The 20,276-nt window shown below is 44.3% G+C and overlaps 1 protein-coding gene across 1 annotated transcript in view; it reads left to right on the top strand.

Moving 5' to 3' along the window:
* The window catches only part of Efnb2 (ephrin B2), a 42,103-nt gene extending 38,358 nt beyond the window's left edge, over positions 1-3,745 (top strand). Inside the window, exons 4-5 of the mRNA XM_052162273.1 lie at positions 25-138; positions 1,481-3,745. Of these exons, the coding sequence (XP_052018233.1) occupies positions 25-138; positions 1,481-1,869 (503 nt within the window). The 3' untranslated portion in view covers positions 1,870-3,745. The remainder of the gene's footprint in view (positions 1-24; positions 139-1,480) is intronic.
* The last annotated feature ends 16,531 nt before the right edge of the window (positions 3,746-20,276 follow it).

Below are 20,276 nucleotides of genomic sequence, written 5' to 3'. Positions count from 1 at the left end.
ATTAATCACTCGTTCTTCATATAGATGCAAGTTCTGCTGGATCAACCAGGAATCATGATCCAACAAGACGCCCAGAGCTAGAAGCTGGTACAAATGGGAGAAGTTCAACAACAAGTCCCTTTGTGAAGCCAAATCCAGGTACGGTAGTGTGGTTATATGTGTGTGAGTCTGTGGGGGTGCATTTGTTAGACCCCAGAGAGGTGGAGAATCCTCAGAGCACTTCTGCACTGGTGGGATTCACTACAGGCGTGGTGCCTGTGAGCTGCATTCAGCAGGCCAGTATTAACTTGGCCAGTAAGACAGACTAATTTATCCCCATCAAAGTCTTACAGTTACGATAACAGAGCTCACCAGATGTGTCAGTTACCAGTGATGCTCCACCAGATGGGTTTTCATTGGCTGATGCTGTCTCCTGCTCACCGCCGACACCATCCCAAAGCTGATTTAATGTATATATAATTTGTGCCCTAATCCCTGTCTAATTACATCTAATCCACAAAGAGCCTCAACGATTCTTTTCTGAATCTTAGAAATCGCCGCCTAATGGCATACCTTCCAGGTGGCTGTTCTTAATGTTTTTCACATTCTGTGTGTAAAGATAAAATATTAAAGGGCCCACTGACCAAAGTACACCATGCTCTGTAAAATAGGCTCATTTTCTCAACAGCCCTGCTTCAGTGTGCTGATGCTATTGTACGGAATAGCTGGCACACACACACACACACACACACACATCAGCACTTTTGCACTAGGGATCCTTGTGCTGGTTTGGAGGTGATAAGAATTTGGATTTATGGTAATATTCTGTCTCTTTCCAAGAGTCAAGAAAGGAAATTTTCCCCCCTCTCTCTCTAACTTTCTATGACAAGATGTGTCAAATTCTTGTGACAAATTGATAAATGGATAGTATAATGGTGCCAGGCAATTCTTTAGTGCTAACATTTGGGTTAGCAGTCTGTTCGGTGCCAGAGCGTCTGCTGCCTTCCAAATATATTGTAAGTGTAAATCAAATAATACAACCGAGTTATGAGTTGAAGCCTTTCCCGGGTCCCATCACTCCTTCCTCTCTGGCGCATCTCTGCTGGTAGGCAGGGCTCTCTGTGGAAGGCGGGCATTTGAAGACGCATATAACACCAGGTTTCTAGCATGAGGGAAGAGCAGACCAGGGCAGGGCTGTGCTGTGCTCTGGAGTAGCTGCATGTGCCTTTCTTCCAGCCCGGCCTGGTGCATTACCATGAAGTGCGGAGGCTAGGGCGGCCCAGGCCTGTCTGTCTGTCTTGCCATTCTGCTGCACGTGACACAGACGAGGAAGCAGTTGGGGATTGTATGAGCTTTGGACCTTGAGGCTCCTTTGCCCTGTCTGTCAAGTTTGCCCTGAGGGTTGAGCATTGGACACGCTTAATTAACATATTTCAAGGGTTCTGCAAGCAACAGGACAGACCCAGGACTGTGGTAACCGGCTCTTCTTGCTCCTGGGCAGGTTCTAGCACCGATGGCAACAGTGCGGGGCATTCCGGGAACAATCTCCTGGGTTCCGAAGTGGCCTTATTCGCAGGGATTGCATCAGGATGCATCATCTTCATCGTCATCATCATCACTTTGGTGGTGCTGCTGCTCAAGTACCGCAGGAGACACCGCAAACACTCTCCACAGCACACGACCACGCTGTCTCTCAGCACACTGGCCACGCCCAAGCGAGGTGGTAACAACAATGGCTCGGAGCCCAGTGACGTTATCATACCGCTAAGGACTGCAGACAGCGTCTTCTGCCCGCACTATGAGAAGGTCAGCGGGGACTATGGGCATCCGGTGTACATCGTGCAGGAGATGCCCCCACAGAGTCCTGCCAACATTTACTACAAGGTCTGAGGCCTGAGACCTGCGCCTCCCAAGGGAACTTGCACCTTGTTCTTGGGCACGCAGGGACTGCCTGAGCCTGGCTGCGGGGACAGGATGCCTCCTGGAAGAGCCTGGATCTGGACAGTTTTGTAGTCTGTAGCTTTTCGACCCTGGGGACCACAGACCCTCCCCGGAAGCTGGAAGACTGCTAGGAGATTCCCACTTGGACTGCCACGTCCCCACGCGGACCTCCAAGCCATGCACCCAGCCGCTACTCAGGCCTCTGCAGAGCCCGGGGAGGACACGGTAGGCTATGGATGGCACAGCAGCATCTTAGAAGGTTGCGCACCAGGTCGGCCCCGGCCTCCACGTTTCCTGCCGTGCACACTGGACTTATCACTCGGACCTCGGGTTCAGTAAGGTTTTCAAAGATCTCTAGTGTTTAGTCCTCACTCACTCACTCACTCCTTCTCTTGCCAGGGCTCTGCAGCACCTCCCCAGACCCCTCACTCCACGTTTTGCATCATTACGGGACGCTCACCACATAGTCCCAACTCCACCCTTTTACACCAAGATCAGATTAGATGGGTATTAGGTACAGAACCCTGCTTGCCTGGAGGCTGGGTCAGCCGGGAAGCATGGAGGTGTGGAGGAGTGAGAAGGTGCTGGCTGCCACCGCAGGTCAAGGCTGCTGCCCCTGGATCATAGTAGGGACACAAGAAGGAAACAATAGATAGTGCTTTAGTTTTTCTGAGAGGACAGAGACAGGTGGGAGATGACTGACTGGTGAGTGGTGGGGAGCCAAGTCGCTCACTACCACACAGCTATGCAGCAGGGAATCAAAGCCCTCTCCTACAGGGGAACAAAGGGGCCATTGTGGTGGAAGGACCAGCTAGCACGGAGGGAGAGGGCAAGCTTCTGGTAAAGTGCCGGAGCAGGACTGTTGAGGTACTGGCAATAAAAAGAGCAGCCGTGGAGCTGTGGGAGAGTCGTCTGCTTTGGGAGATGTTTTAAGCAGACTCAGCTGCTATATTACCACATTTTATTAAAAACACAGGGAAAGCATTTAGGAGAAGAGCAGAGAGCCAAATCTGACCTAGAAGTTGAAAAGCCAAAGGTCAAACAGGCTGTAAGTCCATCACCACTGAGGTTATTAGAGAATTCTCATTAGGAAAAGGTAGGTCAGATCCCCAGTCCCCATAAGTGCCCCCTTCCCCCTCCCCGACTGAGCCTTACACGTTGGTTTTTGGTTGATGGCCGTGCTGTCTGGGCTCCAAGGCTATACCCAGGCTCTATGTCAAAGCAAAGCACACATGGCCCACCTCTTAGAGTCCTTAAGATGGAAGTAAGTTATGATGTGGAAGGGAAGGAGGAAGATAGGACATATTTATAATAGGTGTATAGAACACAAGGGATATAAAATGAAAGATTTTTTTACTAATATATATTTTAAGATTACACACAATACACACCAGGAGATTTGGAGTTCATTGGTAGTGGTGATCCAAGCGATCCCAGTGCTTTAGTTCTTTAAAAAGTAAAAGATTGGATAGCTATTCCCCAAAAGTACCAATAACAAGGAAAATATCAATAATGAGAGCAAACAGCAAACATAACAAGGTCCTGTGGAAATCTCGAGGAACCGTAGACTAGGAGTGCCAGCCCCCCAAACCCCAGGAAACTGATGTGACCGGCGCCCCAGGTTAGACAGTGAGATGTGCTGGCCTTTATTTTCTGTGTTGGGTTTTCCCTTGCCTTATGGGCTGAAGTGTTCTCTAGAATTTAGCAGGTCACACTGAGGGGGTTACAGTTGACTGTTTAGCTGTGGGTCCCTCCTCTCCTATCCCTATCCCTGCCCTTCCAGAGAATAACAGGAAGCAGGAAGCTTTCCTTTTTTTTTTTTTAAGTGCTATGCAAAATAGACATCTTTAACAGAGTCCTGTTACTATGGTAACATTTTGCTTTCTGAATTGGGAGGAAAAAAAAATTCTAACGACAGCGTTTGAAGGTTCTCAGACCTCCAGTGAGTACCTGCAAAAATGAGTTGTCACAGAAATTATTCCCTACTTCCCAAACCTGAAAACGATGTTGGTTCGATGTGTGTGTGTATGAGTGGGTGTGTGGTACATGTGTGTACATATATGTATAATATATATCTCCAATATATATTATATATATCTATATCATATTTCTGTGGAGGGTTGCCATGGCGATCAACCACAGTACATATGTAATTCTTTCCATCACCCCAACCTCTCCTGTGCATTCATACAAGATTTTCTTGTAAGCCATCAAAGTTAGTTCTAGGAAGGGGGAGAGGGACGAGGAGGGGAGACATGGGAAACCGTCTGATTTTAATGAAATCAAATGTCTGTGTCACCGGTTGGCTACGTTTTGGTTCTATGCTAAACTGTGAAGAATCAGATGAATTGATGAAGAGTTGAGTTACCTGCAACCCATTGAGAAGTGTCCTGTGCGTCTGTTTTGTGTCTGGTGCAGAAAATGACAATCTACCAACTGTCCCCTTATTTGGAGTTGGTTCAGCTTTGGAAAGTTACTGTAAATGCCTTGCTTGTATTATCATCCCTAGTCGCCTGACTTCGGAGCTTGCACCACCATGTTTTAAGTGAAGACGCTGTAAATAGGTTCAGATCTTACCGTCTATGGATTCGGGTGTTACAGTAGCCTTATTCACCTTTTTAATAAAAATACACATGAAAACAAGACAGTAATGGCTTTTCTTACCCAGATTGTGTACATAGAGCAATGTTGGTTTTTTATAAAGTCTAAGCAAGATGTTTTGTATAAAATCTGAATTTTGCAATGTATTTAGCTACAGCTTGTTTAACGGCAGTGTCATCCCCTTTGCACTGTAATGAGGAAAAAAAAAAGGTATAAAAGGTTGCCAAATTGCTGCATATTTGTGCCGTAATTATGTACCATGAATATTTATTTAATTTCGTTGTCCAATTTGTAAGTAACACAGTATTATGCTTGAGTTATAAATATTTTTTTCTTTGTTTTATTTTAATAGCCTGTCATAGGTTTTTTTAATCTGCTTTAGTTCCACATGACAGTTAAGCCCCAGAAATGAGATCCGAGCAGTCACATTCCACGTCTGTTTCAAAATGAATTTGTTCTTAAAAAAATAAAATATTTTTTTCCTATGGAAAAAGCGCCTTCAAAGTATTTTCCTTTCCTTTTTGTTTTTTTTCTTTTGATTTTCTTTCTTTTTCTGTTTTGTATTATGATTTCCTTCCTTTTGTTATTTCCGAAGTCACAATTACCCAGAGACTTCTGCTCCTGGATCCTTTTAGGCCCATCACAACAAGACAAGTTGTGCATGTGTTATAAATAAAGCTTGATTAGAGCCCTGACATCCATGCAGGAAATGCCTCTGGTTACACCTGTATTGCACAGTAAGAGCGGTCAGCCACACCATGAACCCTGAAAGAAGAGGGAAATAATGTATTTGGATTGCATTTCTGTGTCAGCCAACCACTTTGGCAGGTTAACCCCCAAGGTAATGTAGGAAGTCAGATGGTCTTCATAAAAGTTTACCTTGAGGAAAACGTGTTGTAAAGCTGGATTAAGGCAAGCCAGAGGCCAGCAATGAGATTAAACACGTGAGGCTAGGGAGATGCCTCAGCCAGTGACGGAGGTGACCGTGCAAACATGAGATCTGATACCCTGTACTCCAGGACCCCATGTAACAGCTGACTGTGTTGGCCTGTAACCTCCTGGGGAAAGACTAGCCAATCAGATTTAAATATGAACTGGTGGTGAGTCAGGAAAGGGAAACAGCTGATGTCAACCTGCATGGGCACCAGCACAGTATGCATATGCCCACGTCTATGCTTGTAAGTGCATATAACATACTTTAGAAAATGAAACACATCTCTAACATGCTCCTTTGACTGCTCTGAGGTGTGGGAGTATTTTCTGGGCTTATTGTAGACTTTAGGGTCTTGATCTTCTTTGTACTCCATGAAAAAAAATTGTAAACAGCAGGAGTCCAACCCACAGGGGGTTAGCATCATTGGTAAATCAGTTGATAACCAACTAACTTCAGTTAATCCTTGGACCAAAGAGTGACAAAACTTGGTGGGGGTGGGGGTGGGGGCCTGGGGGAGGATTTCCCAGACCTGACTGCTGTACCCCAGCAGGTGGAATAAAAGTCCAGTGCTCTGAAAGCCCCTGCAAGAGGTAGCAATGAAACCCTGAACCCCAGTATGGAAATCTGTGAAGCTTCCAGCTAGCCAGTACTCACAGCAGTGAGTGTTTGGTATGTAAATCAGTCACAGACAAGCAGATAGCCCTGGGAGGCACAAGGTTTTAGTCAATTCTTGAAAGTGTTATTCCCAGCATTCCCTGTGGCTCCAGAGTTGCAATTGGTTGCAAGCTTCATGACACCATGTATAACCAAGTTACTAACTGGGACCCTCAGTCCTGCATACCAAGCTCAGTTTGGCTTAATGTGGGCAGACAAAGACACGTTTGGACTATGGCTTCTGTGCCCATGTAAAAGTCTTCACAATTATTAATTGCTTCCCACCTTTCTTCTGAGACAACTCTCCACACGGAGTTAGCCAGGGCAAGTGAGGAGAGAACTGAGGTGTGTTTACGTGGTTTTTCTTTTCTACTTGAAGGATTGCACTAAGAAGCATCTTGCAGAATGGTATAAGCAAGTGTTCTTCATCCTGTTTGTAAGCCCCCAACTCTGTCAGCCATCTCGCAGCCCACAGCTTCTATTATCAACTCTTTTTCCCTTCTTTTAACCTGAAAGTTTCACATTCAGACACTGGTAAGGTTTGCAGTGGAAAGGAGAAAAGTTCTTGAAAATGCTGCCCACTGAGGAAGTGATGGTGAGTTCTGTTAGATTCCAGAACCAGCGGAGAGAAACTAGGAGAAGAGTTAGCAATTGAAAAAACGACAATGATGGTGATATCCAGAGTTGTCACTTCAGCTGAGTATAAAAATGAACAACTGGCTTACTCATTGGTTAGGTTAGGAAAAGCATTCAGGTGGCTTACAAGAGATAAAACTTGAGAACTTTTGTGAGCTTGGAAATGCTCTACCGCTAACCTACATCTCTCTCTCTCTCTCTCTCTCTCTCTCTCTCTCTCTCTCTCTCTCTCTCTCTCTCTCTCATGGTAAGTGCTGAAGTGCTGCTGGGTTTATCTCCACCAGCCCTCATTGCCCAGCTCCTCCTTGCCATCTTTGCAGACTTGAACTTAACCCATTCTGTGTTTCTTCTCATGATGAATCTGGAACACAGCTTTTACCTCTTGTTATTTATACTTGTGAGTCTTCGGTCTGCAAGAGAAAAGAGCCACTGACAATTTATTTGCTAATAGAGCTATTATTGTCTATGTACATTTCATTCCTAATGAAGAGATTAGAAGGTCTGGAAATATGTGTGTTGTTACTGTTAGAGGCATAAGAATTCTGATTTTGTTTTTTAAGTCCAAGAATAGTAGAGAGGTGGATATCTTCAAAGAGAATTGATTCAAACCAATTGGGATCTTTAAATTTCACAAAATTCCTCTTTAGGCATGTCATTTTTGTGCCCTGGCTTTATTAAGACACCATTAAAGGAAGCTAACAATTTGGAATGAAGTTATAACTCTAGGATCCATGGTGTAGAGAAAGAAAAATCAAGGAAGAACTTCTAGCTTTGCATGTGTGCATCCTATCTGGGTCCTGAGGAACAGTGTTTGCTCTCTTCAGTTTTCTGCTATCTATCAATCTGTGTGTTCATTGAGATCCAAGAGATGAGATGGCTCATCAGGTAAAGGTACTTGCCAAATTGAGGACCCAAATATGATCCCCAGGCCCCATGTGGTGGAAGGCCTACAAGTTGTCTTCTGACCTACACACACACACACACACACACTTATTATATACTTGTAATAATGTTGTACAACGATGTGAGGTTTCTATGACCATAACCCCACATTCCTCTGGTTCATACAGGTCATGCTTAGACGAAGCCTAGCTAGACACTGAAGAAGGAAAACTTTCTGAGGCTGGAGCACCAATGATGTCTGAAGCCACTGCCCTGTCATGTGACCTGGACTATGACCGCTCTTATACTTAGGCTGGCTGTCTCTATCATAAACTCTTATGCACACTGAGACTCCCTAGGGGAGGGCCTAATTTGAAGGATAATTGATGAAACAAGAAGCCAATGCAGCTTTTCTAGCTCACAGGCAGAAACACTTGCAGGTTAGTAGAGAACATGGGCTTTGGCCATCCTCAGATGAATACTTAAGTGGCCCAAGACATGGAAATTAACCCACCCATGTAAGTGAACTTTTTGATTATCTACAAGTCTAGAAGCCTCTGTATGAAGATCTCTCTCTCTGTCTCTCTCTCTCTCTCTCTCTCTCACACACACACACACACACACACACACACACACCAATCTGTTCACTTATACAGCATGCATTCATTATCCCTTATTATATGCTAGGCAGTGTGCAAAATATTGGCTATTGCAACATGAAAGACAGGCATCCTCCTATTAGGCAATTCAGAGTTCAGTCAGCAATTCAGAAACTTCCATGAATATCAATTAGGTCTCTCAGATGCTGGTAAGGAAGGAAATGATAAGGCTGGTAACCACAGTGTTTACATTCCTTCAGCATCTTTTTAAAAATGTATTTGTCTATTAGTACTCCTCTTGTCATCCATCTCTGCCTTCTCTGTCTGCGGCTGAGTTTCTTTCCTTTTAAATCTTTCATTACCTATATACCAAATGGCTGCTAAGATGCTAAATTTAGTCCAACTGTTCTGTTCTTTCAAAGGTCTTAGGAGCACTCCTTAAGAACCTGCCTCTGGCCTTAAAGGGCAAATAAGAAAGTTTACAGTTGGTTTCCAGCCCACGCTAAATGTGGATATGTATCTGAAAGAGTGTTTCTTGGCTACACGTGATAGTTTCCTTGGTTCTGGGGAAAGAACTACAGAGAGTGTTCTCCCTGCTACTGATAGTAGTGAGCTCAAAAAAGAATGGGGTGGGGAGAAAAATGGATAGATAAATATATAGGTAGATGATAGATACATAGATACATAGATACATACATAGATAGATAGATAGATAGATAGATACATAGATAGATACATAGATAGATACATCATACATACATACATACATACATACATACATACATACATGAATCTGGAACGAATGCCAGTGACACTGCCTTGGTACTATGCAGCCTTTCAGCTCAGTGCATGGGTGCCTCCTACTGAGCCCCACACTGTGCTACTCTCCTTCTGTTAAACAGGGCTGGAAAGACCAGGGTTTCCTACCAATTTCTAAAATGCTAATCACACCTTCACTCACACACTGTTGGCTCGGTGTGAGAAGACAAGCTCATCCCTTTTCCAGGGGCACGTAGTTGGGGCTGAAGGTGTTTATTATAGTTATTATACTGTGGATTTATAGTGGATTTATATAGAATGTCTCCTGGAGGGGAGAGGAGCCCTAACCACCACCTCCAAAGAGGAAGGTACACTGGATTCTGGAAGACAGAGCTTCCTGGTGCTGTGTTTTACCTGTCTCTTGCGCCATACTCCAGAGACAGAATCTCCCTGCACGACTTGCTGAAAGAATGGTAGACTTTAAGTGTTTGTGAACAACCTGGTAGACAGGCTCATAAATGCCCCAGCCTTGATCATTGTCAAACAGGAGTGACCATTGTTCCCTAGAGGGTCTTCCGGGAGAGTGACCCGGCAGCAACATACTTTGGCCTTGAATCACCCACCTCCTCAGGGTCCTAGAGAGAGTGGGTAAGACACATGGCTTTGTGCTGTAATGTTTCTAGGATTCATTTTAGCTCTAAGAAAAGATTCTGGAAAAATAAATGTTTGAGATACCACCTGTTTAAGTGGCACCTCTAGCAATGCAGATACGGTGATGACTGGAGATGGAACCTTGAGAGAGGCCTGCCCTGGTGGTACTCCGTCAGGCCTCCTACCTACCTTTGCTCATACTTTATGAGTTCTTTGAGAATTACATACAGTGTATTCTGATCCACTCTCATCACCTCTCCCTACTTTGTGTCTCTCTCTTTTTTAAAATAACCTACTGAGCTCAACTTGTGCTCCAGATACACTTGTTGGGGGAGGGGCATCCATTGGAGTGCAGTTGATTTCCTGCCCCAAAGTCATCAGCTGTCAACAGCTCCTCAGTTAAGAGGTCGGGGCACATGAGTCTCTTCCCTGTTAGGGTGCTGACTGACTTCATCCTGTGCAAGTCTTATGTAGGCAATTACAGCTGCTTCAAGGTCAAGAATGTGAAGTCCTGTCATGGTAACCAGAAGCCACTGGTTAGCCACTGTTCCCTCCAACCTCTGGCTCTTGTCCTCCTTCTGCCCCATCTTCCTCATGGTGGTTGAGACTTGTAGATACAGATGTTCCATTTGTGGCTGAGATGACAAGGATTCTTTGCATTTTGACCAGTTGTGTCTCCCACCTTCTTAAAGCAAAGAGAAGACACCCTCCTCAAAGACTTCTCCAGTAACCTCAAAGACTGTCACCAAGGTATGCTGGGATATTTATGGATTTCAGATGTGGACGTCTGAATTTGGTTGGGACGTCAGCATTGGAATATGGCTGTTTCTGAACTCTTCCCCCATAGCACGGTAGAAAGACACTGTGTCCCTAATTCTGTCATCTTTTATCCTTTGTTTCTCTAGTCTTTTACCTTGAAAACTTTCAACGAAAAGTAAAAAAAAAAAAAGTCTAGAATCCAATTTACTGTGTTTTAATCACAAACGCATAGCCTGTGTTCTAGCATACTTACACAGGTGTGTGTGTGTGTGTGTGTGTGTGTGTGTGTGCTTATGCATTTTACATGTAAAGCTTGACCCTTCCTTCATCCTCGCATCTCAGAAGGAAGAAAGTTCCCATATGACCTCAAAGTCATTTATAGCTGGCAGACACCCAAAAGCAACTCATAATATGACCAACTACTGTGTCTATGAAACTCATCTTTGTAGTGAAATTTTTTTTTTCAGTAAAGATCTGCTATGAGACTATGTTTTCTAGAAATGACAGGGAAGCTACACCAATATACGTAGCCAACATGACTTCCTAAACAAGACCCAAGCAATGACAACACCAATAGGCAGGTAACATGGAAGGAGGATATCACTGGGTCCTACTCCTAGATAAAGAATTCCAGGCAACCAAATTCTGCTAAGGAAGAGAGAACCAGTCTTACCCAGGGATTTTCTAATACCAAATGGTTAAGTCCTGAAATCCTATATATACAAGCAACACTAAACAGTACCTCCTCTCTGTGGGAACTCTACCCTTGTGGACCCACATCTGGAACCAGAAAAAGAAATTAATGGCTGGACACATAAGCCTAGAGACGCACACATGGCCATATGGTTCAATTGTATCTTCACTGTGTGTCTCTATGTCTCTCTGCCACACACACACATGGTCATATGGTTCTACTGTGTCTTCACTGGGTGTGTCTCTCTCTGCCACATACTTCAGGAATCATAGAAAAAGTTTCAGGGACATAGAGCGAGCTGAACTGTAAGCAGGAATCATGCTATAGAGTGTGAGGGATATTTTCTAAAAGGAACATGCATCTAAAATCATTCTGCCATTTGGATTTAGAAACAATGCTTCAGACTGAAGGAAACCCAGGATGACTTAGAACTTACTGTGTAGCCCAGGCTGACCTTGAACTTATGCAATCCCCCTGCCTCAGCTTTCTGAGTACTGAGATTATAGGTACAAGCCATCAAGCCTAACGCTAAATTTTCTTTAGTAGGAAAAAATTTAATTTTAGAAAAATAAGTGATGGAGAATTATAACTGAGTATTATAAAAGCAGTTCCATTAACTAGAAGAGGCAGAGAAGGAGAGACAGACACAGAGATCCCTGTACTTGAAACCAGGTCCTGGTTCATAGCTCTGGGAGTGGCACAGCATTTTTTTTTTTCCCCAGCAACCGTATAAACCACCCATAACAGTTTGGAGATTTTTCTCCCATGAGAATAGTTTCCTTTTTAATAAGGCTCAATCTCTTCAATTAAAGGATTAAAGAGCTAGCGTAATTTCACTTAGCAGCTAGGGAGATGAGCAGGACTAAGGATACATGTGTGTTTGCACATTCCTTCAGTCTTTCCAAGTAGTTCAGATCTGAGGGCTGAACTTGAATTTTACCCTTCTTAGACCCTGCACCCACCCACCCACTTTGTCAGGGAAAAAAACCGACTTTGCACAAGCACATCCTCTGAGCTTCACCATCCTCCTGGGTCTGCTTATGCATTCAGACTTCAAACAGCCTGAGAAGACTGCAACAGGCAGACCAGCAGAGGCTCTGCCTGAGGAAGCATGGTGCTGGCTTCTTTCTGCCTCCCAGCCTCACAGCATTTGGGGGCCTAAGCATCTGGGAACTTCTATTCCTCCCGACTCCTTGACCACTCATTACCACACCATGTTTTGCTTTGGTGTGGAGCACAGGCCCTAGTTGAAATCTCAGGTCCCCTGTCTCTGAATTCCAATTGTCTAAAAGGATGAAAGGCTCTCCAGGGTGACTCAGGAAACTCGTGACCTCCTGGAGTTCAATACTCTGTTTTTCCTGTTCTTTCCAATGCTGCTGCAGCTAGCTTATAGCAAGTTAATACAGAAATATGCCTTTTGGCCTAGAAAATATCTCTAACATTTGGGCTGTGCCTCATCTGTCCAGATGTTCATAGTTCCCAAGAACAGAAAGTAAAAGCAAACTTTTTAAAAATTCTTTTCCACACTATGAACATCACCCCACTTCTCTTTCCTTTATAGGAATTGAGAAGGTGGATGCAGCTTTTGATTACTTTTGCCAAACACAGGCCATCAACAGCTCCTGATAAGGGAGGAGAGACCAGAGTGCATCTGTTTGCTCTCAGATTCTCTTCCTTTCTTTCTTGCCAGTTTGCACCAGTAGGGAGATAGCTGAACAGGGCTGGTTCGCTGTGGTGTGAGCTGCAGGAGGTTTCCACAACGCACTGTGCAAACACATTAGGGGAAAATCCCGTCGTGAGGAAGAGCAGCCTTGGCTGGTCAGCTCCATCTCCCCCAGTGTTAGGCATCTAGAGGTATGCAGCCCCCTGAAGAGCTACACAACCCCACCCCTCTCAGGCATCCCTCACAGGGAGTGGTCTGCAGGCAAGATGTCTCCAAGGCAATGCATCTGACACAGGAAGGGCTTCTTTAAGGAATGTAATGCCACCCTGAGCCAGCTTTCATGACAGACACACAAGATGATTGTGTCTGTCTTTGTGTTTGTGTTTATGTGTGTGTGTGTGTGTGTATGCAGCACGGTGTGGTACAGACATGTGTGAGTGTTCACATGTCTTTAGATGTGTCTGTACATGTGTGTGAAGACCCTGGTCTATCTATCACCTATCTACCATTTTTCTTTAATTTTTGAGATAGGGTCTCCCACTAAACTTGGAGCTCACTGATCGGCTAGGCTGGGCAGCTAATATGCTCCAGGAATCTACCTGTCTAGTCCGCCCCAGTACTAGGATTATGGGTACATTTTGCCACATACTGTTTTTACATGGGTCCTGGGCACCTAAACTCAAGGCTTCGTGTAATACAACATCCCTTTACTCACACAGCCACCTCCTCAGTCTCTTAAGGTGGTTTTCTGTTGATGGTGATCCGGAGAGAGGCTCTGGCCTCCCACTCACCATCTCTTGAAAGCCATTTTATCTGTTGAAGCTTTGCTTTCTTCATGAAGGAGAATAGGTCTATTAATACCCCCTTGAAGAGCTACTGGGGGCAGCGAGGTCAGTATCAACAGCATGTGCAGACTGCAAGGCATGAGGGCACCCCATGAGGACCCCTGACCAGAGGCAAACCCAAGGCCAGGCTTCACAAAGGACCTTACTCTTGACCACCAGTTATTGCCAGTGGGTTCTTATAGCTGCATGTCTCTAGTGGACATGTAGACATTACTGATAACATTATAATTTCCCCCACAGAATCTTCTGATATCCCTAAATGACCAGGAAACCATTCTCACTTTTCTTTCCCAGGATGGAAAGGGCAAGTGTTTTATACTTCTGACTGCTGGCCCCAATATACCCTTTATACTAATATGCCTCTGACTCACACCCAAGCTGAGATCTGGTTTTTCCTGATTTGTACAATAAAAACCAATAGGTACAGTAGCTATGACGATGTAAAAACATACACCTCTGTATGCAGGTACTTCTGGGAAATATAGAGACCAGGTCAGCAAGAAAGGAGTACTCTTGCAAGGCTTGTAAGGGCTGAGGGAAGGGCTTGAGTTGTCTACCAACAGCCGCTTGCCTCCAGCCTCAGTAGATGTCAATGTATCTGTTTTGGTTATAGCCATAGAAGCGTAGTCCTGTAGGGGAGTAGCGGGTGGAGCACCTTCACAGATTATTATACGAGTATGCAAATCCCCCCATATCCATGGGCTGGGTCGTGTACCCCAAATGAAGATGTTCAAATCCAGACCCTGGGTGCTTTCAGAGTGTAGTTATTCAGAGTATTTCCAGAGAAACTAAGATGAAATGAAGATCCTAGAGTAGAGTCTAACACAGCGTGACTGAGTCAGGATGCAGGAAGGCAGCCCAGAAGAGGGAAAGGTGGCTCCTGCTTCTAATTCTAACACTGTAGGAGGGGCAGCCATCCTTTTGGCTCCTCTGGATCATAGTAGATGAAAAAGAATGTCTCGTGCAGTATGTTGAGACCAAGGCTGGAGGACTGTTAACAAATTTGAGGTTCTTCTGGGGCTTCCAGTGAGTTCCAAGCTAGCTTGAGTTGCAGAGTGGGACCTTGTATAGAAAAAGAATAATAACAAAACATGAAACACAAAAATGGAGGAAAAGGTCTTGTATAAGCCAGGGAAAGACTCTCCCTCAACTCTATCCAAGACACCTTGACCTTGGACCTTTGACCTCCAAGGCTGTGGCCTGTGAGAGAGTAAGGCCCTGTTGTTAAGCCACTCTGGTAGTTGGGAGCATGGCAAGCTCATGCTCTCAATGTCACCTCCATTAAGTATTCTAAAAGGGGTTCCTCTCTTGTGTCCTTCACCTGTTTGCTCAGCAGACAAAACTCCAAGCAGTTTTCCTGGTATAAAGAGAATTCTGTGCTTCTATAGAAAATTGGGTGCTAGCCAGTACAGGGATAACAGAGATCTTCATCCAGGGCCAGGTGGGATGTGGGTGAGTTTTGAGGTCCACAAGACCCTAGTGCTCACTCTGCCTTGGTGTCACTGAGCAGGGTAGGGAAAGGGTAGGGGCAGACTGACAAAGGCCACAAGTAAAATGGCTTGGAGCAGGGTCCCATGCTTTCCTGACAGAAACTCAGGGGCCATGTTGGTAAATCCCAGACCCTATGTTCCAGGTTATATGACTCATGCATTCTATGAATTTTTTGATTGAGAACTCTAAAATCTATAAACCACTGAGAGCAATATCAGAAGATAGCAGTGAACATTCAGTGGACTTAGCACCCACTGTGGATAAAGATGGGTGTTCGAACTTTCATTTCTATATTCCTAGTATAACAATATGACAGGCTTCTATCATTTATTTATGTATTTGTTTATTTATCTATTTGACCTCAAATCACAGCAATCCTTCTGCTTCAGCCTCCTCAGTGTCAGGATTACAGGCATATACCTGGTTGTATCTTCCTTTAAACTGGTTGTTGCATTTAACTAGTTCCTTCATTGAAGAGTTAGGCAGAGCTGGAGCCATTTCCAAGTGTGCACATAAGGCCCTAGGTTCTATCTCCAGGACCACAAACTAAATAAAGCTAAGTAAAATCTATAGGATGTGTCCATTTCCTCACTCACAAGACAGACACAATTTGCCCTGTTTGGGGAAATGATCTTTTAGCCCTATCCAAAAGAATGATGCCCTGGGTAGAATAAAACAGCAACTAGCATGTCATGTAAAAACTAAAAGCCTATGTGTGGGGCTGGGGACAGTCTGCTCTGAAGTAGGACAGACAGCCGGGGTCTTTGCTTTGGATTTCTGGGTGATCGTGGAGCTTGCACAGCCCGAAAGCTCTGAGGCAAGGGTCTCAGATTAAACAGCTTTTGATTTGCATTTCTGACCTGACTATCCTGCTATGTGACCTTGGACTTTCTCCCAAATTATGGAACCTAAATATTTTCTGTGCAAAGTGGGGTTGGTGGTAGTTTCTGCCTCCTGAGATAGAACTTAAGAGTATCTGTGCTTCACTGTGTCTCTGTTTGTGTTTCCTTAATCTGCCCATTGGGGAGAGTGAGGAATATCAAATGGCTGAGAAGCACCTAAAGAAATGTTCAGCATCCTTAGTCATCAGGGAAATGCAAATCAAAACAACCCTGAGATTTCACCTCACACCAGTCAGAATAGCTAAGATCAAAAACTCAGGAGAAAACAGGTGCTGGCGAGGATGTGGAGAAAGAGGAACACTTCTTCACTGTTGGTGGGGTTGCAAGTTGGTACAACCACTCTGGAAATCAGTCTGGCAGTTCCTCAGAAAACTGGACATGATACTACTGGAAGACCCCACTATACCACTCCTGGGCATATACCCAGAGGATTCCCCAGCATGAAATAAGGACACATGCTCCACTATGTTCATAACAGCCCTATTTTTAATAGCCAAAAGCTAGAAAGAACCCAGATGTCCCTCAATGGAGGAATAGATACAGAAAATGTGGTATATTTACACTATGGAATTCTACTCAGCTATTAAAAACAATGAATTCATGAAATTCTTAGGCAAGTGGGTGGAACTAGAGAATGTCATCCTTAGTGAGGTGACCCAATCACAAAAGAACACATATGGTATGCACTCACTGATAAACGGATATTAGCCCAGAAGCTCGGACTACCCAAGAAACAATTCACATATCAAATGACGCCCAAGAAGAAGGAAGGAGAGGCCCCTGGTCCTAGAAAGGCTCAGTGTAGCAGTGTAGGGGAATACCAGGACAGGGAAGTGGGAAGGGGCTGATTGGGGAACAGGGGAAGGGACGAGGGTTTATGGCACTTTCAGGGAGGGGGGATCCAGGAAAGGGGAAATCATTTGAAATGTAAATAAAGACTATATCAAATAAAAAAAGCAAACAAAACAAAACAAACAAAAAAACAAATAAAAAAGAGTAGCTGTGCTATAGATGTGCCATGGGGCGCCCACCACTCACAAGAGCACTGGTTGATTAGATGAGAGTAGCTATTCATGTGAAGGCAGAGCTTTGGTGAGAGTGAGTGAGACAGTAAAGAGGAAATAATCGTCCACAGGGACTGTTGAGTCCCATCAGCAATTTGGTTTTAGAGAGAACTCTAAGTTGTCAGTGGTACTGTAGCCAGGAGTGAAACTTGTATCTCCCAGCTTCACAATACAGGGACGTTTCCTTGAACATTTTTTGCCAATGATTCATGATTCCAAACTGTATGATAAATAGGTAACAAAACCACACAGTCATAAAACTATTTGCACAGAGGGTTGGGGCTGGAGATCAGTCAACCACCTGCCGGGTCCAGCACAGCCTGAGAAGTTTCTGGATCCAAAAAAAGTACCAGGGTCACATTGCAACCTGAGGATGAGAGGAGGCTTGAATAACAGGTGTCTCTCTCCCCCAGGACTGAGTTTGTGTTCACTGGGTCTTAAAATATGGATGGACCAACTTCTAGTACATTTCTATGAAGAAACTGTTACAGAATTTTTTTTTTTTTTTTTTTTTTGAGACAGGGTTTCTCTGTGTAGCCCTGGCTGTCCTGGAACTCACTCTGTATGTAGACCAGGCTGGCCTCGAACTCAGAAATCCGCCTGCTTCTGCCTCCCAAGTGCTGGGATTACAGGCATGCGCCACCACTGCCCGGCCTGAATTTTGTTTTTTTTATGTTTCTGTTCAAAGTATGTTTGAGTCAAAATATCCCCAGTATGTTTCCTGTTAATAATATACAATGTATGCCTGAATCTAAATGTCTAAAAGTCCCTGTTACACCAAAAAATTCAAAGTTTTGATGTGTTTATATATCAGTCCAAATATATTTATGTAAAATACAATTCATGTGAAAATGTCCGTACCCTCCAAAACAATATCCCTCAAATGTAACAAATGTTTAGTGATCTGCAACTAGTCTTGAAAGACACAAAGATAGGGAGTTGGTCAGCCCTCTAGGTGTCTGAATTCTAACCCAAGAGAGGAGGAAGAAGGATCTGTATTCACCAGTCTGTGCCTCCTGGCTGGGATAGTGTAAGTCACTCCAGGCCAGATGCCTGTGGATCCTTGTGGAAGGGGTACTGGAGCTGCAGAACAAGGAGGCCTGTTGCCTTCCTCCTTCCTGTTGACAGCGAGGTAAGGGCTCCATTTTTCCTTGTCTGTGCTTTAGTCTGGCCAGAAAGATAACACTGCCCCACGAGGGAGCCTGACTGAGGATTATCATTGTGCTCAAAAGCCAAGTGATAAGATTTATTCTAGATAAGGTTAAGGGACTAGTTCCTCATTCTCAGGTGGGGTCACTTAACTCAAACCCAAAGCCATGCAACCTGGCCCAGTAGGGGTGGGGAGGTATTCATAAAATTCTTATGACTACAGACAGCCCAATTATGTATTATAGTGTTATAGTGTGCATTCTTGCAAGCACTGACAAACACACTATACACACACACACACACACACACACACACACACACACGCACGCACACATACCATGCAACTGAAACCAAAGCTTCATGAAACATTGTTACATTGTTATATGTACGAGTGACAAAATCTGATACTTCATGTAGATACTTCATTTCACCAGGTGTCTGTGTTTTAAGTAATTCATTGTATTTATTTCACAATGATCTTTTTCAGTGGGTTGAACCCCACACTCTGAGACCCTGCAGAGTAGCTGTAGGAATCTCAACCCAAGCCAGGTTATCAAATGTCACATAGCAGTAGAAAACATACTGCTACCTCCATTTGGTGACATATTTTAAGCTAACCGAGGACCTAAGGGTGGCTTTTAGCTTGTGGAAATCATCCAGCCTTAGTCCCTCAAGCGCTGAGATTATGCCTTGATAACTATGGTAATCTTTTTTTTTTAAACTTAAAATCTTTTTTTCTCATTAAAATCAGATCACATGGGTCAGCAAGTTGGTTTAATAGGAAAGGCATTTGCCTCCAAGCCTGATGCCCTGAATTTGATTCCACCCATGTGGTGGAAGGAAAGGGTGAACTTTCATAAGTTGTACTCTGACTTCCAAATGTGCTGCAGTACTTCCATGCCCTGACAAACACAAAAGTAAATAAGTATATCTCTCCACTCACAGCACATTCCAGCTTCTGATCCAGTGTCCCTGTCTGTAAAATAAGTAACAGTATTGCAGTCTTCAGTGGTGGTCATCTCAGTGGCTGGGTGTGGTCAAGTCCACCACTGCCTGTGGCTGGCTTCTGTGCTGGCCATTGTTGTAGTTTCCATGTAGCTGATCTAGTGGGTGGATAAGCGTAGAGCTTTAAAACATGATTGTTTAAGTTTAAGAACCACACCCAAAGATGGACGGTTCCTCTCAGCTGCCATTTCATGGTGAAGAGTTATGATTAAAATACACAAGAGTACATTATCAGCTCTTGTAGTATTTAGCTTAATGTTTACCAGGTCATAGGTGACATCACTTCAAATTTATTACCAATATAATCTGCCAATGCAAAGAATATTGGCAGCAACCTAGACCAACCTGAGCAACAGCTACAGTAATGCCACAGTTAGAAGGATGTTTCTGGTGGGGACCCAACTGGTCCTTTAAGTCCCCAGACACAGCAACTGAGCCAAGAAGAAGAGACTGGAACTCAGCCTTGTGGTTCTGAGAATACTCCACTGGATAATCCTTACCCTGAATGGGTATCTTATGACAAACCTTTGCTGTTGCAGCAGGAAGTTGTCATTTACAAAGTTCACACCCAAGAGGCAACTGCATGATTGAATTTTTTAAAAATGCAAATAATATAATAATCTTATAGGTAAGCCAAATTAGGTGAGATGCATTTATGTCTACCATTGGCTACGTGTAGCCCCAGACTGCAAGTTGGGGGAGCCTGGAAGGCAGAATTCCTCCAGGAGGAATCATGGGAGCCAATTTCACCTGGGAGCAGTGCGCAGGGAAAGGGAACGAGACTTTCCTCCCCTCTTACACACAGCAAGAACCTGTCATCTGACAGCTTTGTGACTCATATTCAGGTCTGTGAACTCAGACAAGAAACACAAGCAAACCCGAATCTCCCTCTGCATCTGCACCCCCCCTCTCAGCTTCTCATCTCCTGCTGCCATTGTGAATAGAAGCAGGGTTGCTTCAGCTGCTTCAAAGAAGCCCATGTTGAGTCCACATGACTCTGGAAAGATGGGATTCTGTCAAGTCAAGGTCCTGGTTAGCAGGGACAAGTGGGTTTGGTCAACCAGGTGG

This window comes from Apodemus sylvaticus, chromosome 18, assembly GCF_947179515.1.
Source record: "Apodemus sylvaticus chromosome 18, mApoSyl1.1, whole genome shotgun sequence".
Taxonomy (NCBI): Eukaryota; Metazoa; Chordata; class Mammalia; order Rodentia; family Muridae; genus Apodemus; species Apodemus sylvaticus.
This window is presented reverse-complemented; position numbering and strand designations above follow the sequence as displayed.